General features: G+C 38.3%; 1 protein-coding gene across 4 annotated transcripts in view; it reads right to left on the bottom strand.

Moving 5' to 3' along the window:
- Nucleotides 1–7,537: 7,537 nt before the first annotated feature.
- Nucleotides 7,538–22,924, bottom strand: part of ITIH3 (inter-alpha-trypsin inhibitor heavy chain 3) — a 28,835-nt gene continuing 13,448 nt past the window's right edge. For 2 of the 4 annotated variants that reach the window (XM_074283515.1, XM_074283517.1), the window contains 13 exons: nt 21,596–21,764; nt 19,754–19,879; nt 19,137–19,318; nt 18,014–18,199; nt 17,475–17,614; nt 15,091–15,245; nt 12,984–13,010; nt 12,684–12,731; nt 11,220–11,333; nt 10,379–10,583; nt 9,341–9,513; nt 8,093–8,204; nt 7,538–7,748 (listed from right to left, as the gene is read on the bottom strand). In XM_074283515.1, the coding sequence (XP_074139616.1) occupies nt 7,598–7,748; nt 8,093–8,204; nt 9,341–9,513; nt 10,379–10,583; nt 11,220–11,333; nt 12,684–12,731; nt 12,984–13,010; nt 15,091–15,245; nt 17,475–17,614; nt 18,014–18,199; nt 19,137–19,318; nt 19,754–19,879; nt 21,596–21,764 (1,788 nt within the window). In that variant the 3' untranslated portion in view covers nt 7,538–7,597. Of the gene's footprint in view, nt 7,749–8,092; nt 8,205–9,340; nt 9,514–10,378; nt 10,584–11,219; nt 11,334–12,683; nt 12,732–12,983; nt 13,011–15,066; nt 15,246–17,474; nt 17,615–18,013; nt 18,200–19,136; nt 19,319–19,753; nt 19,880–21,595; nt 21,765–22,924 lie in introns of all 4 variants that reach the window. The other 2 variants (XM_074283518.1, XM_074283516.1) reach the window with 1 other exon arrangement.

Genomic DNA, 22,924 nt, shown 5'->3' with positions numbered 1-22,924 from the left:
TTGTTTTTGTGTGAGGCTTCTTTTCTGGGGGTAAATGATGAATGTGTCCTTGGTGATTGAAACCCATAATGAAGTGTGGAGTCAGTCTTTGAAGGAAGAGAGACAAAGGGTTTTATCCTACCCCTTAGGGATGTATCCCCAAGTCAACTTGGATTAATTATTCCAGGTTCACAGAATATTAAAATTTTAGAACCTTCAAAATCACAGAATCTCAGAGTTGAAGTGAATTGCAGAAGGTATCCAAAGTAACCTGCCATTGAGCTGAAAGCCCTCTACGATATCTTTGACAAGTTGTTAAAAGACCTCTAATGACAGCAAGTTCACTATCTACAAAGACATTTCATTCCATTTATAGGCAGACCTAATTGTTAAGAACTTTCTCTTTATTTTGAGCTAAAATCTGTGAAATAAATTGTTCCTTTCTCTTTCTGTGAATAAGTAAAATAAATTTAATCCCTGAGAATTTAATAGCCAAAGTCCAGAGTTTCTAGACCAAAGGGGAAAAAAAATACTGCAAGCTGCTGGCAAGAAGAAATTTAAATACCAAGAAAATATAGTCAGCATCACATGAATTTCAGTACTTAATACCATAAAGAAGTATAAAGCATGGAATGAAATATTCCAAAAGGCAAAAATAATAGAGCATGGGCATCTAGATGCTATAATGAGTAGAGTACCAGCCCTGGAATCAGTAGAACCTGAGTTCAAATTCAGCTCAGATACTAGCTGTGTGACCCTAGACAAGTCACTTAACCCCAATTGCTATATACATACACATACACACACACACACACACACAAGTTATACTTGTGTGTATATATACATATTACAACCAAGAATAACTTAAAAACAAAATTAAAAATAATCCCACAAGAGAAATAGAGGACTTCCAAGCATTCCTAATTAATTTTTAAAAAACCAGCTGAATAGAAATTTTGGAAATACAAACACAAGAGTAAAAAAAAAACCCTAAATGATCAATAAGAAAAAAACAATTTATGTCTATAAATACTTTGTTCAATAGAAGAAAGAACAGATGAATGAGTTAGGCATGCAATTAAAAAAAAAAAACAATAGAAATAAGTCCATGAAAAAATTTAAACACAAAAGTAAAAACCCTGAAAATCAAAGAAAATATTAACAAAATGGAAAGCAGTTATGGAATTAATAAATAAAACTATGAGCTGTTAAAGAAACAACACAGGTAAGCCATCAGCTAATTTGATTAAAAATAAGAAACCAAATTACTGATATAAAAATGAAAGTAGAAAATTTACTTTTTTTTTCCCTTTTATACTGAGGCAATTGGGGTTAAGTGACTTGCCCAGGGTCACACAGCTAGGAAGTGTTAAGTCCTGACTTCAGGGCTGGTGCTCTATCCACTGTGCCACCTAGCTGCATGAGAACTTACAACAAATGAAGAAATAAAAATTATTAGAAACTATTTTACTCAACCATATGCCAATAAAACTGGCGACATGAAATATGTAAATATTTTTAAAAGAAAAAAATTACAAATTAAGCAAATAATTTAAACAACTCAATCTCAACCCCCCAAAATTAAACAAGTCCTAAATGAACTCTCAAAAGAAAAAAAAAAAAAACTTGACAGATGAATTTCTAAGCCAACTCTATGAAAGATCAATTCATTCCAATATTACACAAACTGTTCCAAAAGAGCAAAAGAAGGCATCTTGCTACATTCCTTCTTTGCCTCAAATATGGTCTTGAACTAAAATCATGGAAAGTTAAAAACAGAGAAAGAGGGGCAGCTAGGTGGCGCAGTGGATAGAGCATCAGTCCTGAAGTTAAGAAGACCTGAGTTCAAATGTGGTCTCAGACACTTAACATTTCTTAGCTGTGTGACCCTGGGCAAGTCACTTAACCCCATTTGCCTCAACAACAACAAAAAAAAAAAAAAAAAAAAGAAAGAAAGAAAGAAAGAGAAAAACAGAGAAAGAAAACTAGATCAATATCCTTAATGAAAATTGATGTAAAATGTAAAAAAAAATTTAAGTAAAATATTAGCAAAGAGGCTACAGAAACATATTACAAAGATTATACACTGACCAAGTTGGATTTATATCAGGAATACCAGGTTGGCTTAATGCTAGAAAAACATGATTGACCAACAAAAATCATGATTTTTCAATAGATACAGGAAAATCTTTTGTCAAAATATAACCCATTTTTATTATATACACACACATACACAATAGAAAAACTAGGCATAGTAGTGCACACTTGTTTGCCTTGCTACCAGGGAATCTTAGATTGATGAGTCTTTACAGTTTGGGAGTTCTGAGTTTCAGTTGTCTAAGCCAATGGACCATCCAACTTAGGTTAGGTATTCATATTTATTAGTAGCACTGTATTAGTAGCAATGGGTTAACAAGTTGTCTAAAAAGGAATAAATTGGTGTAGAGCAGAAATAGAGTAGGTTAAAGCTCCATTAAGAAGGGGAACAAATCTATGAGTAGTCTATGCATTTCTGGACAGGGCAAGATAGACATAATCTTTATAAATTTTAAGTATAAATTTAAAAAATTATTTCTGGAAATCAAAACCAGGAGAAAACATGGGACTAAAATTATTTTTCCTTCACATGAAGGAAGGTTTAAAACCAGGAGCTGACACAGAATGAATAAGCAAGGTCCATTGTCCATTTTTACGTAGTACTAGAAATCCTAAGGCAATAAGACATGGTCAAAGAAATAAAATGATCATTTTTTTTTTTGCAGATAATTTTGTGTATTTAAAGAATCCTCAAGAATCACTTAGAAAGCAATTGAGATAATTAATAACTTCAGTAGAGCTATCGATATAAATTGACATAAATCATTACCATTCTTGCATACTGCCAATAAAATCCAGCAAGAAGAGATATAAAGAGAAATTTCATTTAAAATACCTACAGAATGTATATAATACCTGAGGAATCAATCAAAACACAACCAAGAACTGCCTAAATGTAACTACAAACCACTGTTTATAGGAATAAAGATCTAAATAATTGGAGACAATAATTGCTCATGGATAGTCTGAGCTTAATAAAAGAAAAAATGGCAGTGCTACCTGTTTTTTTCTTTTTTTCTTTTCTTTAATATTTTCCCCCAGTTACATTCAAAACAATTTATTAAAAATTTGTAAGATTTTTGAGTTCTAGATCTTCTCCTTTATTCCCATCCACTATGGGAATACATGGGAGCCATCTGACGGTGGCTGCTGGAGATCCAACCCAGAATGGATCTCCTCTTGTGAGAGGATGATACAAGGAGACCTAGAGACAGTTGCTGTTCTCTGACCTCTCTGACTGAGAGACCATTGCTTTCTCTGACGTCTCTCCTTTTCCCTCTGCCTCTAATTTATCTCATTCTCCGTGTACATCTGTGTCAGCAAAGGCTGCCTTGCAACTCCTTCAGATGCTATGATTCACAGCTGTGAAGACTCTTGGAGAATTGACCTGTCCCTTAACAAGAAACCACATATGAAGTTATGCAAAACATTTCCATAAAAGTCAAATTGTGAAAGAAGGCACAGATCTCCCATCCTAATGAAAATAAAAACCCTCAAGAAAAATTAAGTTAAAAAGAGAGAGATAGAAAGAGAAGGAGAAAATGCTTTAATATGTATCCTGATTCAAGTCCTTCAAATTACTCATGGATGATTGTACTACTGAGAATAACAAAGTCATTTACAATTGGTCATCCCAGAACATTACTTTTATTTTATATATAAGTACTATCTAAATTAATTTACTTATTTAGTGCCATACCAAACTATCAAAGGATTACTTTATAGAACAAAAACATAAGTTATCTGAAGGAACAAAAGAGTGGTCAGAATCTCAAGGGAAATAATGGTGGAGAAAATGGGGTGGTGATGAGGGTGGAAGGAGGAGAGAGTGATTAGGAAGAGAGTTAACAAGATCAGATCTCATACTATACTACAAAGCAGTAATTTTCAAAACAATTTGGTACTGATTTTAAAAGAGAGAAGGACAGCTAGATGGTACAGTGGATAAAGCACCAGGACTGAAGTCAGAAGGATCTGAATTCAAATCTGGTGTCAGATACTTAATATTTCCTAGCTGTGTGACCCTGGGCAAGTCACTTAACCTCAATTGCCTCAGCCAAGAAACAAAAAACAAAAATAGAGAGATCCCTTCAGTGGGATATATATGTATGTAATTAACAGATAGACATCAGCAAAAGGTTGCCTATTTAATAAATTCGGAGATTCTAATTGCTGGAGTAATGTTTCACTAGTTGAAAATAACTTCTAGGAAAATTGGATAGCAGTTTATTTCTAGACCAGCACCTCACACACCAAGATAATCTTTAAATGGATATACATGACCTAGATATTAAAGGTCACATAATAGAAATTAGAGGAATTTTGGGAAAAATACCTGTCATATCTATGAATAGAGAAAGAATTTAGTGTTTAACAAGAGTTAGTGAGATTCACAAGAGGTAAAATGGACAATTTTGATTTTATAAAATTAGAATGCCATTGCACAAACAAATCCTATGTCTTTAAGATTAGAAAGGAAACAATTGGGGAGGAGTAGTCTTTGTAGCAAGTTTTATTGATAACATTCTTTCTCTTTTATGAATCTTTTACAACTCCCCTTAGCTGTTAATGTCTCCCCTTCAAAGTTACCTTGAATGTGCTTTGTATGTGTATAAGTTTTTTGATTTTCTCCATTAGAATGTAAGCTCCTTGAAGGCAGGTACTGTTTTAGTTTTGTCTTTGTATTCTCATCATATAATCCAGTGCTTGGTGCATGCTAAGCATTTGATAAATTATTTGTTGATTGAATGATAGGAAAAAAGGTTCCATAATGCAGCAGGAACAAAAACAGAGGCAGAGAGTGAAGGTCAGAAAGAAGAGTTCCAAGGCAATGTGATGGCTGCATGACTTTTTGCTTGGACTGGTGGCTGAACCTATTCACCCTGCTGCTGGGTGGAAAAGTTCTATCACCCATCATATCTCTAGTTCTGTCTCAGAATGAGCTAAGATATGTTCTATTACGTACTGAATGTCTGAGTTGGAAACTGCAATCCAAAGAAATCAACTTTGGGGAACTAATCAAGCTCAAAAGTACAATTGTCAGAACTTCTGGGTTTGGAGCAAGAATTCTGATTCAAGAAGAGAGATAGTCCACTTACTAGATATTCTAGTAGAATCAACTATTTAGGAGATATTATATTATGTGTAAAAGAGAATGTATGGTATTCTCTTCCACATATGCAATTCAGCTGATGAAGTTGCAGATGACAAAGTTTTAATAGATAATAGCTCCACCATCTTTATTGCTGATCGTGACCAGTTTGGGGGTTTTTTGAGTAAGGATATTAGAATGGTTAGCCATTTCCTTCTCTGCTCATTTTTATAGATAAGGCAACTGGAAAACAGGGTTAAGCAATTGTTCCCGGTTCACACAAGTAGTAAGTATCTGATGTCAAATTTGAACTCAGATCCTTCTCACTTCAAGACTAGCACTTTATCTACTACTCCATGGAACTTCTTGGGGCTCTACTTTCAAATACATCCTTTGAGTAAATCAGGGGGGGAAAAAAAAGGACAATGTGATTGGCTGCACAGAAAACCAACAATGCCTTTGAGAACCAATAAAAGGCTGAATTGCTAGCTTAGCAGTGCTTGGTACATGGTAAGCATTTAATAAAGGTTTATTGATTGAATGATTGTCCCTCCCAACCATAGCATAGGACAAAAGAGGATTTGGGTTGTAAAGCAAGAAGAAATGACATAATGAAGCAGGAATAGAAACCATGTAGACCTGGGAAAACTTTGTAGAAAAGATTTCTGCAGTGGGGCAGAGAGGAGAGAAGATCTGTCTCTTCTCCCAACTCCACTGGCTATGGCACCTAATAGCAACTTGCCCAAAAGGAGACATTCTATCCAGCAGTTTGGTTGAAAGAAATCCAGGCACAGATATAGACACAGAAAGGGAGGTGTCTGAGGGAGAAAGAAGCTTTGAGGAATGGGAAGCCTGATCTTGAAGAGGTTGGATTGTGGACTCAAAATAGAGCTAGCCTTAGTGTATAAGGTGTGTATGTACATACACACACATATGTTATAATTATAAGGAACTTGAGTTTGGGAGCCCATCTGAACAACTTACTCAGCAGAAATGTTGTACCCAAGAAGGAGCTGTATGAGGATTCTATGAAGAGATAAATATTCAGCCTCTAAAATTACATAAATCCTCATCTTCTGTGTTCCATTCCTATCCATTGATGTACCTCCAAAGCTTTGTCCTGCCAGCTCTTTTCTTCTTCTCTATTCCCTCCCTCTTGATCTCTTCAATTCCTATGACTTCATATATCATCTCTATACACATTTTCTTTTCAGGTCTATAGAATTAAATACTAATCTCTCTCATTAGCTCCATATCTCCAACTTCTTGCTTTACATCTCTACCCTGATGTCCTTTAAGGATTTCAAAATTAACATATCCAAAAAAGAAGCACCATCATCTTTCTTCCTAAACTCACTAGTCCTCCTACCTTCCCTATTTGTTAAGGACACCACCATTCTTCCAGATAACACAGGTTTGAATTTCACTCCCACATTCAGTTACCAACCCTTGTTGATTCTACCTCATCATCTCTCCCTTTTCTCACAGCAAAATCATCCGTATCCAGAGCCTCATAACTTCCCAGGAGTAGTCTCATAATTATCCTCCAATCTCTTCTTTTTCCAATCAATATTCCATGTAGCTGCTAAAGTGATTTCCTGCATTACATGCCTCCTTAAAAAAAAATAATTGATGTCTTCCCATTGCCTTGTATATAATAAAATACATATTTGGCATTTAAAACTCTTACAATATGGAGTTAACATATCTTTCCAGCCTTATTATACTTTAATCTTCCCATGATTTGGGCTCACTATACCAGCTTGAGATTCCTATCTGTTATCTATCTGTTTCTCCTATACAGTATGCTTTTGCACAGGCTATATCATTCTAGAACATTACTCTTCTCTGCTTCTTAGGATTCCTGCCTTCAAGGATCAATTCCAGTGCCACGTTCAAAAATCCCCCCTGATTCCTCCCAGGGATTAATCCTATGCCCTCACCCCACCCCAATTATTTATATTGCATATAACCTCTCTGTGTATTCATTATATGTATATTAACAGAATGGAAGCTCTTTGTGGGCAGGGCAGAGACTCTTGCTTTTTGTAGGGCACCTAGCATTGACTCTGACACATCCTTCTTTGTGGTATTTCTTATTCTTTCTTTGTTCCTTCACCTCCTGCCAGGTTGCATACATCATTCCTTCTCCCTGGTGGTCCAGCTTGCTGGGATTTTTAATTGAGTTATAGGTCAAACTAAAAGCCCTTCCAATTCTGAAATTCTCTGATTCTAGATTTATTGCATGGCTTTTGTTCTTTGTTTTGTTTTATTATTATTATTATTATTAAAACCTTTCATTGTTTCTAAGTATTCACATTTCTATAATTTCCGTCAGATAGCCCCTTTTTCACAGATTACAGCAATATACAAAAGGCCAAACATTCTTTATTGCTCTCTTGGAATCCAGTCTTTTGCATGTTTGTCTGATTAGGACTGAGTTGTACTATGGTAGAATAGATCAGGCACAATATAGTCAGTGTGGACACCATCAATCAGCCCGGATCCGTTGTCATGGATAAACCAGCAGGAGACCTTGGTGCCCTGTCCAGAGTCCTTCCTATAGTCTTTCTGTGAACCCCTGAAAAGAAAAAATGATTCATTGTAAAATTGGTCAAGATTGTGAGATATCATATAGGAAAAAGCAGATCTGTCCAGGATAGGGATTTAGGTGATCCTGTGCTGGAGATCTGATTCCAGTGTAGAATAGCAAAAGAATGAGTCCCTTGATATTCATCCTGGGGCTTGGACTTCTCTATGGACCAAATATTTCTATGGCCTCTCTTACTGAAAGGGCCCCCAAAGAAACCCCTAAACCATGAAAACAGTGATCTAAAGATCTCATTGGAAATTCTGTGTGGTCCAAGGGAAGTCCTCAGAAATACACAGGATAGGAAAATTAGGTTTTTAGGGGAACCTATTTACCTGGTGACTGTCAGCTTATGGTTTTTCACAATCATGGTGGCATCCGGCTTCTTGGGGTCAGATCCTGGCCGAACATCAAAAACTTCAAAGTCAAAAGGGTGAAAGAATTGTCCTAGAAAGAGAAAGATCACACTATGAACACCAATTCTCCTATGTCACTTCCCTAAAACGTCTATTTTGACATGATTGGTTAAATGTTAATCTAGGAGGCAAGAGAGTTCTATAATCATGGCTCTATCAGATTTGCTGTATGATCCTGGATATGTGATTTCACTTTTTTGAGCTTCTTATTCCCTCATTTTTAAAATGGAGAATAATATTTTTCCCTATTTAGTTCTCCAGGATGTTGTGAAAATCAAATGAAATATGATTGTGAAAGTGCTTTGGAAACTACTGTGCTGTGTAAATAGTAAACAGTATCATCATTGTCATTATTATTTAGGGGTTTTTGAACCAAATACTATTCTTCCAAAAATAGTGTTATAATAATGACAATACTTTAGGGATCTGTAATTTTAGCAACGTGGCTGCTCCTTCCACAGATGACAACTGCAATCCCTTTCCAGATCTTAGTAAATATAGCTTTCATGAGTTACTGTGACTGAAAACAAGTCACCATTTGGTGGTGAATCAGCTTTTCCAAATTCAGAAAGGCTGAACAAACAAGCACAGTTCAACATCAATATTCAAAGTCACTCAGTAGAACTTTTCAGCACTTGTGATTCACTAGTATAGTCTTTGAAAACTCACCATGATGAACATTGGAGGAAGGATTTTGTGTGATCATTATTATCACTATTTGCAAATACAGGGAGTTATAACAAGAGATTATGTTAAACTCAGAGTACTTGGATCCCCCTAAAGCAGGAGTTCCTAGCCTGAGATTTCTGAGCTTTAAATATATATATATATATATATATATATATATATATATATATATATATATATAATTATACATATTATATATTACATCATACATATTGTATATTCAACAATATATTGCATATGATTTATATAAATATTTATATGTATTGTGGGTTCTAATACACAAAATATTTACATATAAATATAATAAATTTGATGACCATATTTCAATATAATTGGTTTCTTTATAATCCTATATATTTTATTCTATGTATTTAAAAACATCATTTTGAAAATGAGACATACACTTAACCAGATTACCCAAGGGTACCATGATGCCAAAATGTTAAGGTCCTTGGCTCTAAAATATGCTTAAACTCATACCCAGCAGTCCATGTGTCTTTGTTGACATCCGGTGACTATCAACTGTATATAGCCCAAGGAAGTCCTGGTGAATTGGGTGTTTCTTCCACACCTGATGTAAGACGATCACAAAGGTGGCTCCATCTCCAATTGAGACCACCATGTTTTTCTTTCGATTGATGGTCACTGACAAACTGAAAAACAAAAAGTTTTTGCCATGTATTGGAGAGATTGTCCCCAGACATTGTCTGAAGTCCAATTCAAGGGAAGCAACATCTCTGAATTAAAGATAGAATCTGAGTACAAATAGAATTCCTGGAAATGTTCTGAGATCAATTGTATTGTGCTTATTATATGGGCACACAACTAGTTCAGTTAAGGGATTTTTCTGAAACTTAGCCTGGGGGGGGGGGGCGTAGAAGATAATTTGATCTCTTTCTCTGACTCCATCAAGTCAAGGTCATTTTCCCTTTCTAGGCTTCATGATATATACAAAAGGGGAATAATGATCTCTGCCCTGCCCATCTCAGTAGGATTCTGTGAAATGTAAAGTGTTGTAAATGTACAGAGTTATCATTGGCTATTGTTATTGCTGTTATTATTGTTATGGTTATTCTTTTCCTATTTACATCTTCATCTATTACTTTTGTCAGAATCAGAAAAGTTCCTATGGGCAATCCCTTTAAATCTGTCTCTGATGCAGCCATATGTGGGTGAGAGGAGTGGTCTTATTATTCCCTAACACCCCAACTCCTCCTAGTAACTCCTTAGGAGTCTACACTCCAGGGATTTATTGGAATCCTTCTGAAAATGGTCCTATTTTCTCTTGTACTGCTTCTCAGAGTGAAATTTAGAGTTATTTCCTAACGGTAGCTTTGTAGATTTTGCCTCTCTGGATCTCAGTTTTACTAATCTGTAAGATGGGGAAGCTCCATTGGATGGTATTTAGGCTGCTTCCAGCTCTAAAGTTCTGTGATCCACAACTTTGTTGGGTTTTTTTAGGGATCATTCAGGGTTTCTGGAAGGCCAGACTCTGAGTCATTTGGAAAATCTAATTACCCATTTTGTGTGATAGTGACCGTGTCCATCCATGTAAAGCTGCTTTTCCTGCCTCCACTCCATAGGGTAATCTTCTGGGGTGTTACTTCCACCTGCAAATCCATCTGAAGGGCAACAATTCCAAGCTTCCCAAAATATGACTTCCTTTGGTTTGGTTCTGAACTGGCTTTCTTTTCTCCAATGATCTCCCCATTAACTGTGATACCTGGACAGCAGTGGAGTGAGAAGTGTGAGTGAGTGATCCGAGGTTCTCAGCCTCTGATCCCTGCCTGAAGTCTGAGTTATTAACTTGTCTCCAACAGCAGCAGACTCACCCCAATTCTGCCCAAACCAACGTCCAATATTGGCTCATATACAAGTGGTTTGCATGCTGCCTCCTCCATGAGATTGTGAGCTCTTCAAGAGCTTTTGTCTCTTTTACATCCCCAGTGCATAGTGACTGACACGAAGTAAGTGCTTCATAAATGTTTATTGACTTACCCTTCTAACCCAGACCCCAGACTGACCCATGGAGAGAGCATTGGGTCCCAGGTCAGAGGACTATCTCTCCCATCTCATCTCTGACATATGGGACCCCAAGTATGTCATATAAGATGAACATATATAAAGCACTTTGTAAAGCCCTACTAAGTACTAACTATTATTATTATTAATTATAGGTATGCCTTTTAAGCACCGTGGGGCTCAGCTTCCTCCACTTTGAAGGAAGGTGGTTGGTCTCTATGCTATCTGAGGTGCCTCTTAGGACAGAAGCCCATGGAGCCTCCCTGTTGTTGTCTGGTCTCAGGACAGCCTTCCTAAGGCCAGTTTATCCCCAGCTTTTCTCTGCCTCAGCTCCCACCTGTGTCTGGATCCCGGATGAGGTTCAGCACCACCCCGGGCTGTGCATCAATGTTGAAACAGAGAGCGTCATCCTTCTGGGGCACTTCAATGATAAAGTGTGGGTCTCCGTCCACTGCCGGCACATGGTAGATAGAAAATGGGTTAGATACTTGGGAGGGACAGGGCATGAAGTGCTTGACCAGTGTTATATTACTATATTGACAAGCATGAGAGGTATGCACTAGTAGTATTATTGCACCCATTTTCCAGATAGAGAAGCTGAGACTCTGAGAGGTTAATTAATTGAGTTAGTCAAGAAGTGTCAGAGGCAAGATTTGGATCTGGCTCTTCCCGGATTCTCAGAAATCTCTGCTGTACCCCTCAGCTTCTCAAAGGCCCTGACATGGGTCTATGGATCTGACTTTGCCCCAAGACAGTACTGAAGGTCATGAAAAGGGTGAAAGTCCTAAGCTACTTAACTGGAAGACTCTAGGCAAGTTTATCTCAATTTCATCATCTATAAAATGAGATAATAATAGATCACCTCTCCCAGCATGGTTGTAAGGGTCAAATAAAAATAACTGTAGAGTGCTTTAGCACTGGGCCTGACACACAGTAGGCAATATATAAATGCTATTATTGCCCTTATTCACTTAAAGTTGAGAGTGAGAGAATGTATTGCATCTTATCTTTATTTTTAACCTAAAATCCATTACCTGAATCTTTCCTCCTGGCTTTTCTCTGTACCCCTCCCTTCCTCTCTTTTTCCCATCTCTCCCCTCCTTCACATAGGATTTCTTTGTAATTCTTCCTTTATTTTCATCTGACTACCTCATTTCTATATAATTTTTATTTTTCTCTTTTTAAATAATAATAGTTTTTATTTTTAAAGTATATACAAAGATAGTTTTCAACATTCACCTTTACAAAACCTTAAATTCCAAATTTTTCTTTCCTCCCTCTTATTCCTCTCCCCTAGATATCAAGCAATCCAATTTATGTAATTTTTTAAAAAATGGATGCCTAGTACATGAGTGACACTGTGCCTCCTAATAAAGCAAAGAAAAGATAGAATCCAGCCAGTTGTCATCCTGAGGAAGCTATTGGTCTAATGAAGGGTGCCTCACAGTTTAATACCTCCCCCACAGCTCTGATAGCTCTGCTAAGAGGGAGGTACAAAGTCCTATGAAGGGAAGGGGGGTTCAGCTATTCTTCCCCCACCAAGTATCTCTTCTTCCTCTGCAACCAAAAATTTCTCTCTTTAATTTCCCTCAATCCATTTCTACCCTCAGATCATCTTCCCTTCCCCCAAGACCTCTCCAACCTTATCCCCTTCCCCAAGGTCCCTTTCACTAGCTCCCTCTGTGTGGGCTCTTTGGTCCCCAGGCTTCTCATGCTGGCCCAGAGGGAGGAAGGGGTTTTCTGAAGGAACTTTTGCTGCTGCTGTTAGGATCCAAATGCTCAGAGAAGACTTGAGACTCACCCCAGTAGTAGGGATTGGATGGAGGCTGATAATTAAGTTGGGTTGCATCTGAAAAGACATAGGAGTAAACAGCAGTATTACATGAGGAAGGCTTGGTCTTCAATCAGAGTGTTGATTTTAATGCCCAGACTTGGATGCTTCAGAAAAGAAAATATCTTTTTTGAGGTCTTTGAAAGAGGAATATCCTTTGATAGTTCACATGCCTTCTCACCCAAACACCTTCAGCCTTTGGTCACTAACTCTTTTAGAAAAATCATTTCTTTAATCCTAGCCCTTACCTTGGCAGAATAAGATACTCACAGACATGGGAGATTTGATCAGCCTTCACTGTAAAGGAAAGACAGCAGTTTTTTAGTCTTACTCCAAGGCTCATGGCCTACTCTTGGGTCTACCTGACAGGACTCTCTATGAGATCTCTTCAGACTTTGGACTTGGGCTAGGCCATTGGAGCAAAGGTATCTCCAGTAAAGGTGGGACCTTAAAAAGAGAGTGATCATAATGAATAGTAAAATGAGTTCTGACTTTCTTGTTGAGATCCCTTGTTATATCCTAGCTCTGACATTTACTAGTGAGCAATCATGGGCAAATTCCATAATGTCTTTAGGTCTCAGCTTTCTTGCCTATAAAATGAAAGGGTTGAACCAGATGATCTCCAAGGTCCTTCCATCACTAAAGTCTATAGGATATTTCTGCTTACGCCTCTTTCTTCCTGCCTTTGGGCAGAGGAAAAAGCTGATAGCTCATGATAAAGATGGTTCATATTTCTCTTTCTTTCTTTCCTTTTTTTCCCCCTGGGGTTAAGTGACTTGCCCAGGGTCACACAGCTAGGAAGTGTTAAGCGTCTGAGACCAGATTTGAACTCAGGTCCTCCTGACTTCAGGACTGGTGCTCTATCCACTGCGCCACCTAGCTGTCCTTGTTGGTTCATATTTCTATAGCCCTAAATTTACAAGACCATCCTATGAGGCAAGTAGTACTAGTATCCTCCTCCTCATTTTAAAGATGAGGGAACTGAGAATCAGAGAGATAAAGAACTTATCCAAAGTCAGACTGTGTAACTGGCAGACTCTAGTTCTGAATCCAAGCCTTTTGCTTCCAACTATTTCCCCAGGAGGAATAGCTTCATTTCACTGCCTCCCTATTATTTGGGAAAGAGTCCACACTCTTTCTCCTATTTCCAAATTGATAGTTTCCAACTTAGGTTTTCTCCCATAACATAGCTATTATAATGTGGTTGGTCTAAAGCCTCCCTCAGTGTCCTGAGCATGAGGACCTAAGGCCATATCATCTGAGGCACTTAAGAGATAAACTTTGGAAATGGTGAGAAGGGGGGTTGGAAATCCTTTTATGACGCTATTGTTGAGTGAGAAGTTGGGAGAAAGACAAGTAGCCCAAAAGAGGCTGTGAATATCAGGCTGTTTAGTGCATGAAATTATTATGTTGGTTGGGGGGAGAGAGGTAAATGATCCCTTACATTTGCCAAAGTTCTTTCACATTCATTACCTCACTGGATCATGGCGACCATCCTATAGGTCAACAAGGTAGGTCACTTTACAAATGGGAAGACTAAGGCCAAAAGAGGGGAAGTTACTTATACTCACATAGTAAGTTAATGACAATTTTAAGACTAGATCCCCTGTCCTACTGTGCTCCTTCCATCACCGTACAGAGGTGAGTAATATGATTAATACGCACAGATAAGTCTTTCGATATTTAATTTAACTTTTGACAATGCCAGGGGATCTAGAGCTATTGAGTGTGGGTTAAAAAACCAAAAAGCAGAGGAGCTTAAGGAAACCTGGATATTACTTGGGAAAATTTTCCTATTTCTTTGCCATTTCCACCCTTTCTCCATGATCCCCTTAGCAAGCCCCAGCCAAAAGCAGATATCAAGACTTACCTTCTGTTTTCCAGGCAATCAAGTGATGGGGAAAAAGAAAAGAAGTCAAAAGTGGTTAGTTGTGCAGAAACTTAAGGCAGTTACTGCCTTATTTTTTGCCAAATTTTGAATTAACAGCGACATCATTCATTCACGTTGAAAATGAATAAACTCAGACTGAATATAGCTTAGAACCAAAGCTTTAACTAGTGGAACTGTCCTTAAAAGTCACCTTGTCCAAGCCTGTCTTTTATAGAGGGTGGACCTGAGGCTTATAGCAATCAAGTGATCTGCCCAAAGTCCCACAATAAATTAATGACACATGGGGAGTTGAACCCAGGTCTTCTTATTTCCAGAGACTGCCTTTTTGTACCATTTTCCACTGTCTCTAGACTGTGTTCTAGACTGTACTCCACAGTCTCTAGACTGTAGATATTCTCAGTTTATCTGAACCTTAGTCCCACCCAAGCCAGCTTCCTGCTGCCTTTAATCTGGGCTCCTTGCAAAGCATGGTGTCTGGCCCCCTACCTTCACCGGGCTTGTCTGCGATAGACTGTGTTTCTTCATTGTCTTCAGGCTTGGTGACTACCATGGATGTCAGTGGTGTCACAAAGTGGTACTTTAGGGACAGATCCAGAGCTTGGGCTGTCAGGTTCTCCTTCTCCTCCCCTTCAGCATTCTTCCTGTGAGGGAATGGGCAAAGGGGTGAACTCCCTGGACAAGTGCAACCAGAACTCCCTCCCTACTCCAATGCTAATGTAATAGTACCCTGATTTTCCTTTCCCTAGATGCTTTATTTGTGGAAATCCTGTTAATGCTTAAGACTGAACTTTCTGAGACCACATATGGCATGGGAACTTCATGACCACTCAGGGATGGATGGTTCCCTAGCAACAGTGCTGGGCTCTGAGATAACTGGAGGCTGGCGTAGAGACAGTGGTCTTCAAGTTGTTGGCCATAGAGGTCTATTTGTGGATCTCAGCTCAGGTCAACAATAGCTCCTAAAAGTAATTCTCCTAAAACAGAGCCAAAAAAGGTAAGGCCATTGCAGATCTGTGTTCAGTCCCTACCAAGTGAGTTCAGTACTTGAGGGAGAAGGATCCAATTCAGGAAAGCACTTGAGGAACTGAACTGAGAGGATAGTCAAACAAAAATCAATCCTGGATTGTACTGCTAAGTGGTAATTATTAGCATAAAAGATTAATTGGAAGCAAAGGTTTTCCCAGTTAATTTGATGTTTGCTGTCAGGCAACTTTTTAGGATCTTATGGACCATACTGCCCATGGGGTTTTCTTGGCAAAGATAATAGAATGGTTTACCATTTCCTTCTCCAATGAATTAAGGCAAGTAGAGGTTAAGACTTGCCCAGGATTCCATAACTGGTAAGTGTGTGTGAAGCTGATTTCAGGCCTTCCTGACTCCAGGCCCAGCCTTCTGTTTACTGAGCCATCTAATTGCACCTGTTTACAGAGTGATAAGTCTTTGTCTAGGGCTAGGAAAACAAATCCCTGTTGTCCATTGACACCTTGTTAAAAGTACAAAAGATATCTATCTCCTGATTGATTTTCTATTATTTAAACTCCTGATTTATTTTTCTTTTTTTTTTAAATTTATTTTGCTGAGGCAATTGTAGTTAAGTGACTTGCCTAGGGAGCATGGAGTATCAAGTATTAGAGGCTGAATTTGAAATCAGGTCCTCCTGAATTCAGGACCTGTGCACTGTCCACTGTACCAAATACTGCTTTCCCCTTTCTCCATTGGTTTTTAGTAACTTAAGCTGCACACCTTTCTGTCAAAGGGGAGTCACCTTTGTGTACTAGCCTAAGAAAGATCACTGACACACTGCTTTGGCATCTTTTCACCTTTGTACTTGTCAGAGAAGAATGGAATAAGACTATACCTTGGTCATGGCAGGAGAAAAAGGAAAAGGGAGCAAGAAAAGGGGAGATTGGAGTCTGTGGATTCCATAATCTATAACTGAGGATATTAGTAATTGCATTGGGAAAACTACATATACTGGCCCATACGACCAAGGAGAATTCATGGACAATGGTGAACAACATCCTTCAACTGACTCCTTAGTAGAGAAGGGGAGTCCTCCTAGGCAGTTTGCTTCTAGTCTTCTAGTCAATGAAAGAAGATTTCTTGGGCAGTGCTAGTCTTGGGGTTGTCTTGGAAGTAGCTCCAAGTTCAAGAGTTTGGGAACTGGATTTCTCGAGAGAAAAAAGCAATTCCTTAGAGGCATGCTTTTTAACCTTTTGCCTACGTAGTAACAACTACTACATAGGAGTAGAAGGAGCAGAAACAAAGAGCATAAAGCTGGACCATCATTGAGCAAGATATCAAAATCTTGCCACTCCCCACTTTTATAGTGACTTATTTGAATGGTGAAGGTCCAGTAGGAAGAAGTTTGTTCGTCTATCTGTTCTTCTAGAGTTAACTGGAATAACAAGGTAGCATTATAGTCTGGGAGGAACTGTGTATAAGAGAGAAATTTTACCTGGAAATCAGTATAACTCTGCAAACAACCTCATGATCAGTTCTCTTATAAGGGAAGCTGATGGGCTATAATAAATACTTTCTGGGGTTTTTTTTTTTTCTGTATTTCTTTGTGAGTACTTTTAAATCTTCCATATTTCTTTAAGGCAGAATAAAAATTGTCTTCTGTTTATATGCATATATAACTGTTATATATGCATATAAATGTTAACTCCCTTTGTATAAACCTAGACACAAGGGGAATTTGGAGATTATTTCAGAATAAATGAGTCAGAGACCATATTGATCTTCTAAGGAAGGCTCTAAAAATCAGATCTCATCCAAATGAACTTAAGAGTCTTGAGAGACGCTGAGTCAGGGTCTTCACGATTGCCTCAGTGTACTAGCTAGAAGAGAGGTAAAAATAAGGTTACCGCTTTTCCAGGAGCTGTTCAATTGTGAGGTAGGCCCAGAGTCTCTCAATGTAGTCCCCAAAGATATATTCTTGCTCTTTAAGGGCTTCTTCCATCTCCTTCATGTCTACTTCTTCTGTGAATGTCAGATCATTTAAGGCCTTGGAAGAGACAAAAAGATGGTCAACATCCTGGTTTTGGTAGAAATGGGGGAGGGGGGTATTATATTCAGCAGAATATCAAGGCCCAAGGCAGTGGATCTAACTCTTATCTCAGGTCACCCCCCTGATTAGATGGGACACATTAATATGTTTTTGCAGACAGAGAGCTTCATATATATAGGTGATTGCCATTGGATTCCCAAATTTCCAGAGGAGGAAGCTAAGGGAGAGGTGACTGTGAGTGAATTTCCTAACAATAAGTTCTGTGTCATTCATAAGAAAGCATCTTGAGCACCAAATCCCAAACTGGCAAGCTGCAAAGGTCAGATGCCACAATAAGACAACCTCCCTTCTGATGAGGAGCCCAGTACCAGACCCCCAATCCAGAGAGTAACTCACACCATGTCCCTTAACATCAGCAATGAAGCTGTTTGTCTCCAAGTCCACCACTTTCCCAGCCACCACAATCTCAGAGCCGTCATAGAAATGCTGGTAGTTGTTCTGGGTGACGTCACTGATGGCATTCTGTGGGTACTGCAGGTCTACATCGATGAGCAGTGGGTTGGCCACTTCATCATAGAAACCCTGAGAAACATAAGAGGTAGGACATAGTCACCCCTGACACCCAGGGGCAGTCCCATGTTAACTCAGGATATCAACAATAGAACATTAAAGCTTAGGTAGCTTTTAACCACTCCAAAAAGGAGAGAAACTGTGCCTTGTAACTGAGAAATAGCAAAAGCAACCTTGCTAAGCATTTATGGATATTGTCATGATGAGAACAACTCTCTTGAATAGCTCAGCAGGCTCGAGCTCCCTGCTGCATCCCAATAAGGGACTCCCTGTAATTTGGAAACTTGGCCTTGGAAATTATATTCATAGAAATGTTAGGAAAAGGTAGGATTATTGAAGGCTTGTAAATTCAAATCATAACATCTTTGAAATGAAAGTTTAAAATCATAGAATCTTTAGTATAGAAATTAGGATGTGAAATTTTAGACTTATAAATTAGAATTACAGATCTTAGAAATGAAAGGATGAACCATGGAATCTTAGATTTATAAATGGGAATGAAAAGATCTGGAGGTGACAGAGTCTTGGGGTCTGGTGGGGTAAGGGGATGTGACGGATTTATTATTAATTTTTATAGGGAATTCTCAGTGTAAAAACTCCCACCATTCATATAGAAACTCAACTGGAATTTATAGTTGCAGGCACTGAGAGTTTTAATGACTTACTGTTAATCATGCAGCTATTGCATCAGAGAAAAGGCATAAAGCCAGGCCATGCTGAGGCCAGAATAGTTTTCTGACCACCCTGCTCTTCTGTCTCTTATGGAATACTATAATTGTACATTTGCATTATCAGATCGTCCAAGCCAGATACATAGAATTTTAGACTTTTAGATTAGAACAAACAATTCTAGAAGTAGAAATAAGAAGCAAAGAAGGACCAGATCTTGGGCTTAAGATGCTGGGGACAGAGGGATTTTTTTCTTACTGATGTGGGATTGGACTTGTACCTGCAGTTGTAAATTTGCATCAGAATCTTCATAGATTCTTCGGGCCACCCCGTGATTCTCCAACGCCATCTTTTCCAGGAAGTTATAATTGACATCATTGCCAAAGCCAAGATTATATAAGGGAAACTTGCCTCCAATGGCATTCTTCACATTTTGCTGGATTTTATCAACTCTACTTTCTCCTGCAAGAGGGATTGTAAATGACTCAGGGCTAGATTCAGAGCTGGTCACAAGAGGGTGAATTAAGAATTGGAGAAAGGGAAATGGAAAGCAATTTAGGAAATCCTTTTTTTAGCTTGGTGAGATAAACAGTGTTTAGCAGGGGATCTAATTCATTCTTTGGACAATTAAATTCTTCCATCCGGGGAGCCTCTAGAACAAAAGATAAATGAGATGTAAACTACTGGCCTTGTGGGGTTGAAGATGCAAAAGAGATTGAAAGATTTTGGTTTTTGGCTCACTTAAGGTGCTACCTCAGACACTGAATTGTGAGTTGCAATTCCACAACAACTGCGTAACTTCCTCCTACCAGAACAGGGGTCTCTTTGTCAGTAGACCTGCTATTTCCCATAATGGTCCTTCACCCCTCCCACCTTTTCTGTTGCTCATCCACCTACCAACATTGGCTTCCCCATCGGTCAGCATGATGATTATAGAGGTACTTCTGTCAAGGAGGATTCCCATCTCTCGAGCTCTGTTCACCATCTCAATGCCCTTGAGAAGGCCATCATTGATATTGGTTACTATGACACAGACAGACAACAGACAAAGCTCCATTGGAGGAGAGCTTCTTGGTCTTCACCTTTGCGATGGATAGAGCACCTGAGAAGAGCACCTGGGGAAGACCTAGTCCCAAATCCCCTACTAAGTTATACAGCTGTGAGCCTCCTTTTAGAGGAGGCTTACACTTTCTCAGCCACCTTTTCCTCATTTGTAAAATAGAAATAATAATTTGTGCCTAAGTCATTTGAGCTGCTGTTAAGATCCCAAGTAACAATGGATGTGTAAGTGCCTTGAAAAATGTAAAACCCCTCTATGAATGTGAGACACTCTAATGGTAATTACTCTACTCTAACAGAGGCTGCTTAGTCTTCCACTGATACCTCATAAGCTATGGAAGTAAGCTACCTGTGGTGGGTAGACAGGTGCTACCTTTTTGGAAAGATTTTAAGACTAGACCTCATCCTAAAGTGCATGTCTGTAGCCCAAGCATCAGTCTAGTTAAATTCAGATTATAACATCACCAGGCTTGGCCACAGACTGATGGATTCTTTTGGTCATAACAGCTCTTGAAGGCTATTGATAAAGCTATTCATCTACTTTAGTAGATATGCCCATACCTACAAAATCCCAGATGCTTTTTGTTCGGCTTAGTTGTTTACATTTGCAATGAGGTTTCTTTTTCTTTTTCCCCCCAGGGAAGTAAAAAGAGAGAAAAAAATTGTCTATTAATTGAAAAAAAATTAAATAACATTTTTCTAGCAGAGGAAAAGATCTTTTTCAATCTTCAAATCTCAAAACTTCACCAAATTAAAATGTTTTCCTCTGCTAGAAAAATGTTATTTAATTTTTTTCAATTAATGGGCATTTTTTTCTCTCTTTTTACTTCCCTGGAGGGAAAAAGAAAAAGAAACCTCATTGCAAACATAAACAACCAAAGCCAAACAAAAAGCTTCAACTTCAACTTTGAAATGAGAGAACTAAACTAGTCCAGGGATTCTTAACCATTTTTGTAGATGTCACGGACCCTTTGGCAATCTGGTAAAACATTCCTCTCCTCAGAATAGCATTTTTAAGTGTATTAAATAAATGCATAGAATTGCAAAGGAAATGATCAGAATTCTGCGGAATTGCAGAAATGCATTGGAAAATATTGAAATATACTTTTCAAAGTGTTATTTTAAAAAATAATTCACAAATTCCAGTTAAGAATCCCTGGATGAGAAGATCTCCAAAGTCCATCCAGTTTTATCATCTTGTACTATTGTATCATACCATCTCATTCTTTTCTCCGTATTTGGCTCTCTCTCTCTCTCTCTCTCTCTCTCTCTCTCTCTCTCTCTCTCTCTCTCTCTCTCTCTCTCTCTCTCTCTCTCTCTCTCTCTCCATGACCCAGGAAGATATATGGCTCCAGAAGGGAACCAGAAGACATTTAGATAAGGGACACCTATTGAATTAATGGTATTATGCAGAAGTTGGGTCACTGTCCCTGCTTGGCTAAGAGAATTTGAGCCTAACAAGTTTCTTCTTAAAGACTCTTAGGTTGCTTTCCTACAATCCCCTACTTAGCCAGGAATACTTTAGCTAGTGCTTAGCTAGATGCAGTAGGACTTAGCACAGATGATTGTGATTGTTAAATCAAGCCCCACCCTGATCTGGAGGACAGATGACCAGATAACAAGGGGGTCTTTGAGGATGGAATGGGGTACATGAAGCCCAACTGAGGTGACAATTCTTACATCCAGTGGTCTGCATGTTTTCTACAAAGTTTCTTGCTTCCTTGAGGTTCTCAGCAGTAGCTTGGACCATATTTTCTTTCCAAGTGGTCACATCTGAACTAAACAGGATAAAATTGAGGAAGTCATCTTCTTTTACATCATTCAAGATATGGAGAAGTGCATCTTTTGTCTGTAAGAGAGAGGGCAGGTTTGTTGTTTTGTGGTTTTCATTTAAAGACACAAGGGCAAGGAACTACTAGATTAATACAAAGGACAGCACTTTTTTTTTTTTTAGAGTATCAGGACCAGTATGACTCTTGAGGATAAACTTTTTTTGTGTGTGAAGCAATTGGAGTTGACTTGCCCAGGGTCACACAGCCAGGAAGTGTTAAGTGTCTGAGGCCATATTTGAAACCAGGTCCTCCTGACTTCAGGGCTGGTTCTCTATCCACGACATCATCTAGGTGCCCCAGATAGACTTTTGACTTGGAGTCAGAATAACCTATATTTGAAGCTTTCCTAAACTAAGTGACTCTGGGAAAGGCATTCAACCTTCTGGAGCCTGTTTTCTCATTTATATAATGAGGATAATAGTACCTATCTCAAAGACTTGTGAGAATCAAATGAACTTATGTCTGTGTATTAATTTGCAAAATTTAAGTTACTATTTGTATCAGTTACTATTAGGAATTAAGTATTAGAAGATCAACGAAAAGATTAGGGAGGATAGAATAATAGCAATGCACACACAAAAAAATTCTGTTTTTTCTTGGAGTTATCTCAAACCCTTAACACTTCCTAGCTGGGTGACCCTGGGCAAGTCACTTAACCCAAATGCCGCAGGGGAAAAAAGAATTTTTTGAAAAGGAGGGATAGTACAAAACACAAGTAACAAGAGTTAAAAATCTAAGATAAGTGAAGAAATCATAAGAGAACTAGATGCCTTTAATAATTTTAGTCACTAGTTCAGAGAAACTACATCTCAGACTAGGAAAAGAATTGGGAGGGGCATTGGCTGAATCTTTGTTGGTAAATTTGAAAAATAATCATGGGAAAAGAAAGGAAAGGAAGGGAAAAGAAAAGGAAAGGAAGGGAAGGGAAAGGAAAGGAAGAAAAAAGTAGAATAAATGAAAGGGAGATAAAAAGAGATGACTTGTGAGCAATTTGAAAAGGAAGAGGTGATTAGTAAGAGTAAACACAGGTCCATCAAGAAATTCCATGAGAGAGTGACCTAATTTTCTTTATAAGGTCAATAGACTAGTAGATAAAGGGAATATTGTAGACCTTATATACCTGGAATTAAGAACTCATTAAATTATTTGACCCTAAAAGTAAAGACTAATGGATCAA

Source organism: Sminthopsis crassicaudata, chromosome 1 (assembly GCF_048593235.1).
Source record: "Sminthopsis crassicaudata isolate SCR6 chromosome 1, ASM4859323v1, whole genome shotgun sequence".
Classification (NCBI taxonomy): Eukaryota; Metazoa; Chordata; class Mammalia; order Dasyuromorphia; family Dasyuridae; genus Sminthopsis; species Sminthopsis crassicaudata.
This window is presented reverse-complemented; position numbering and strand designations above follow the sequence as displayed.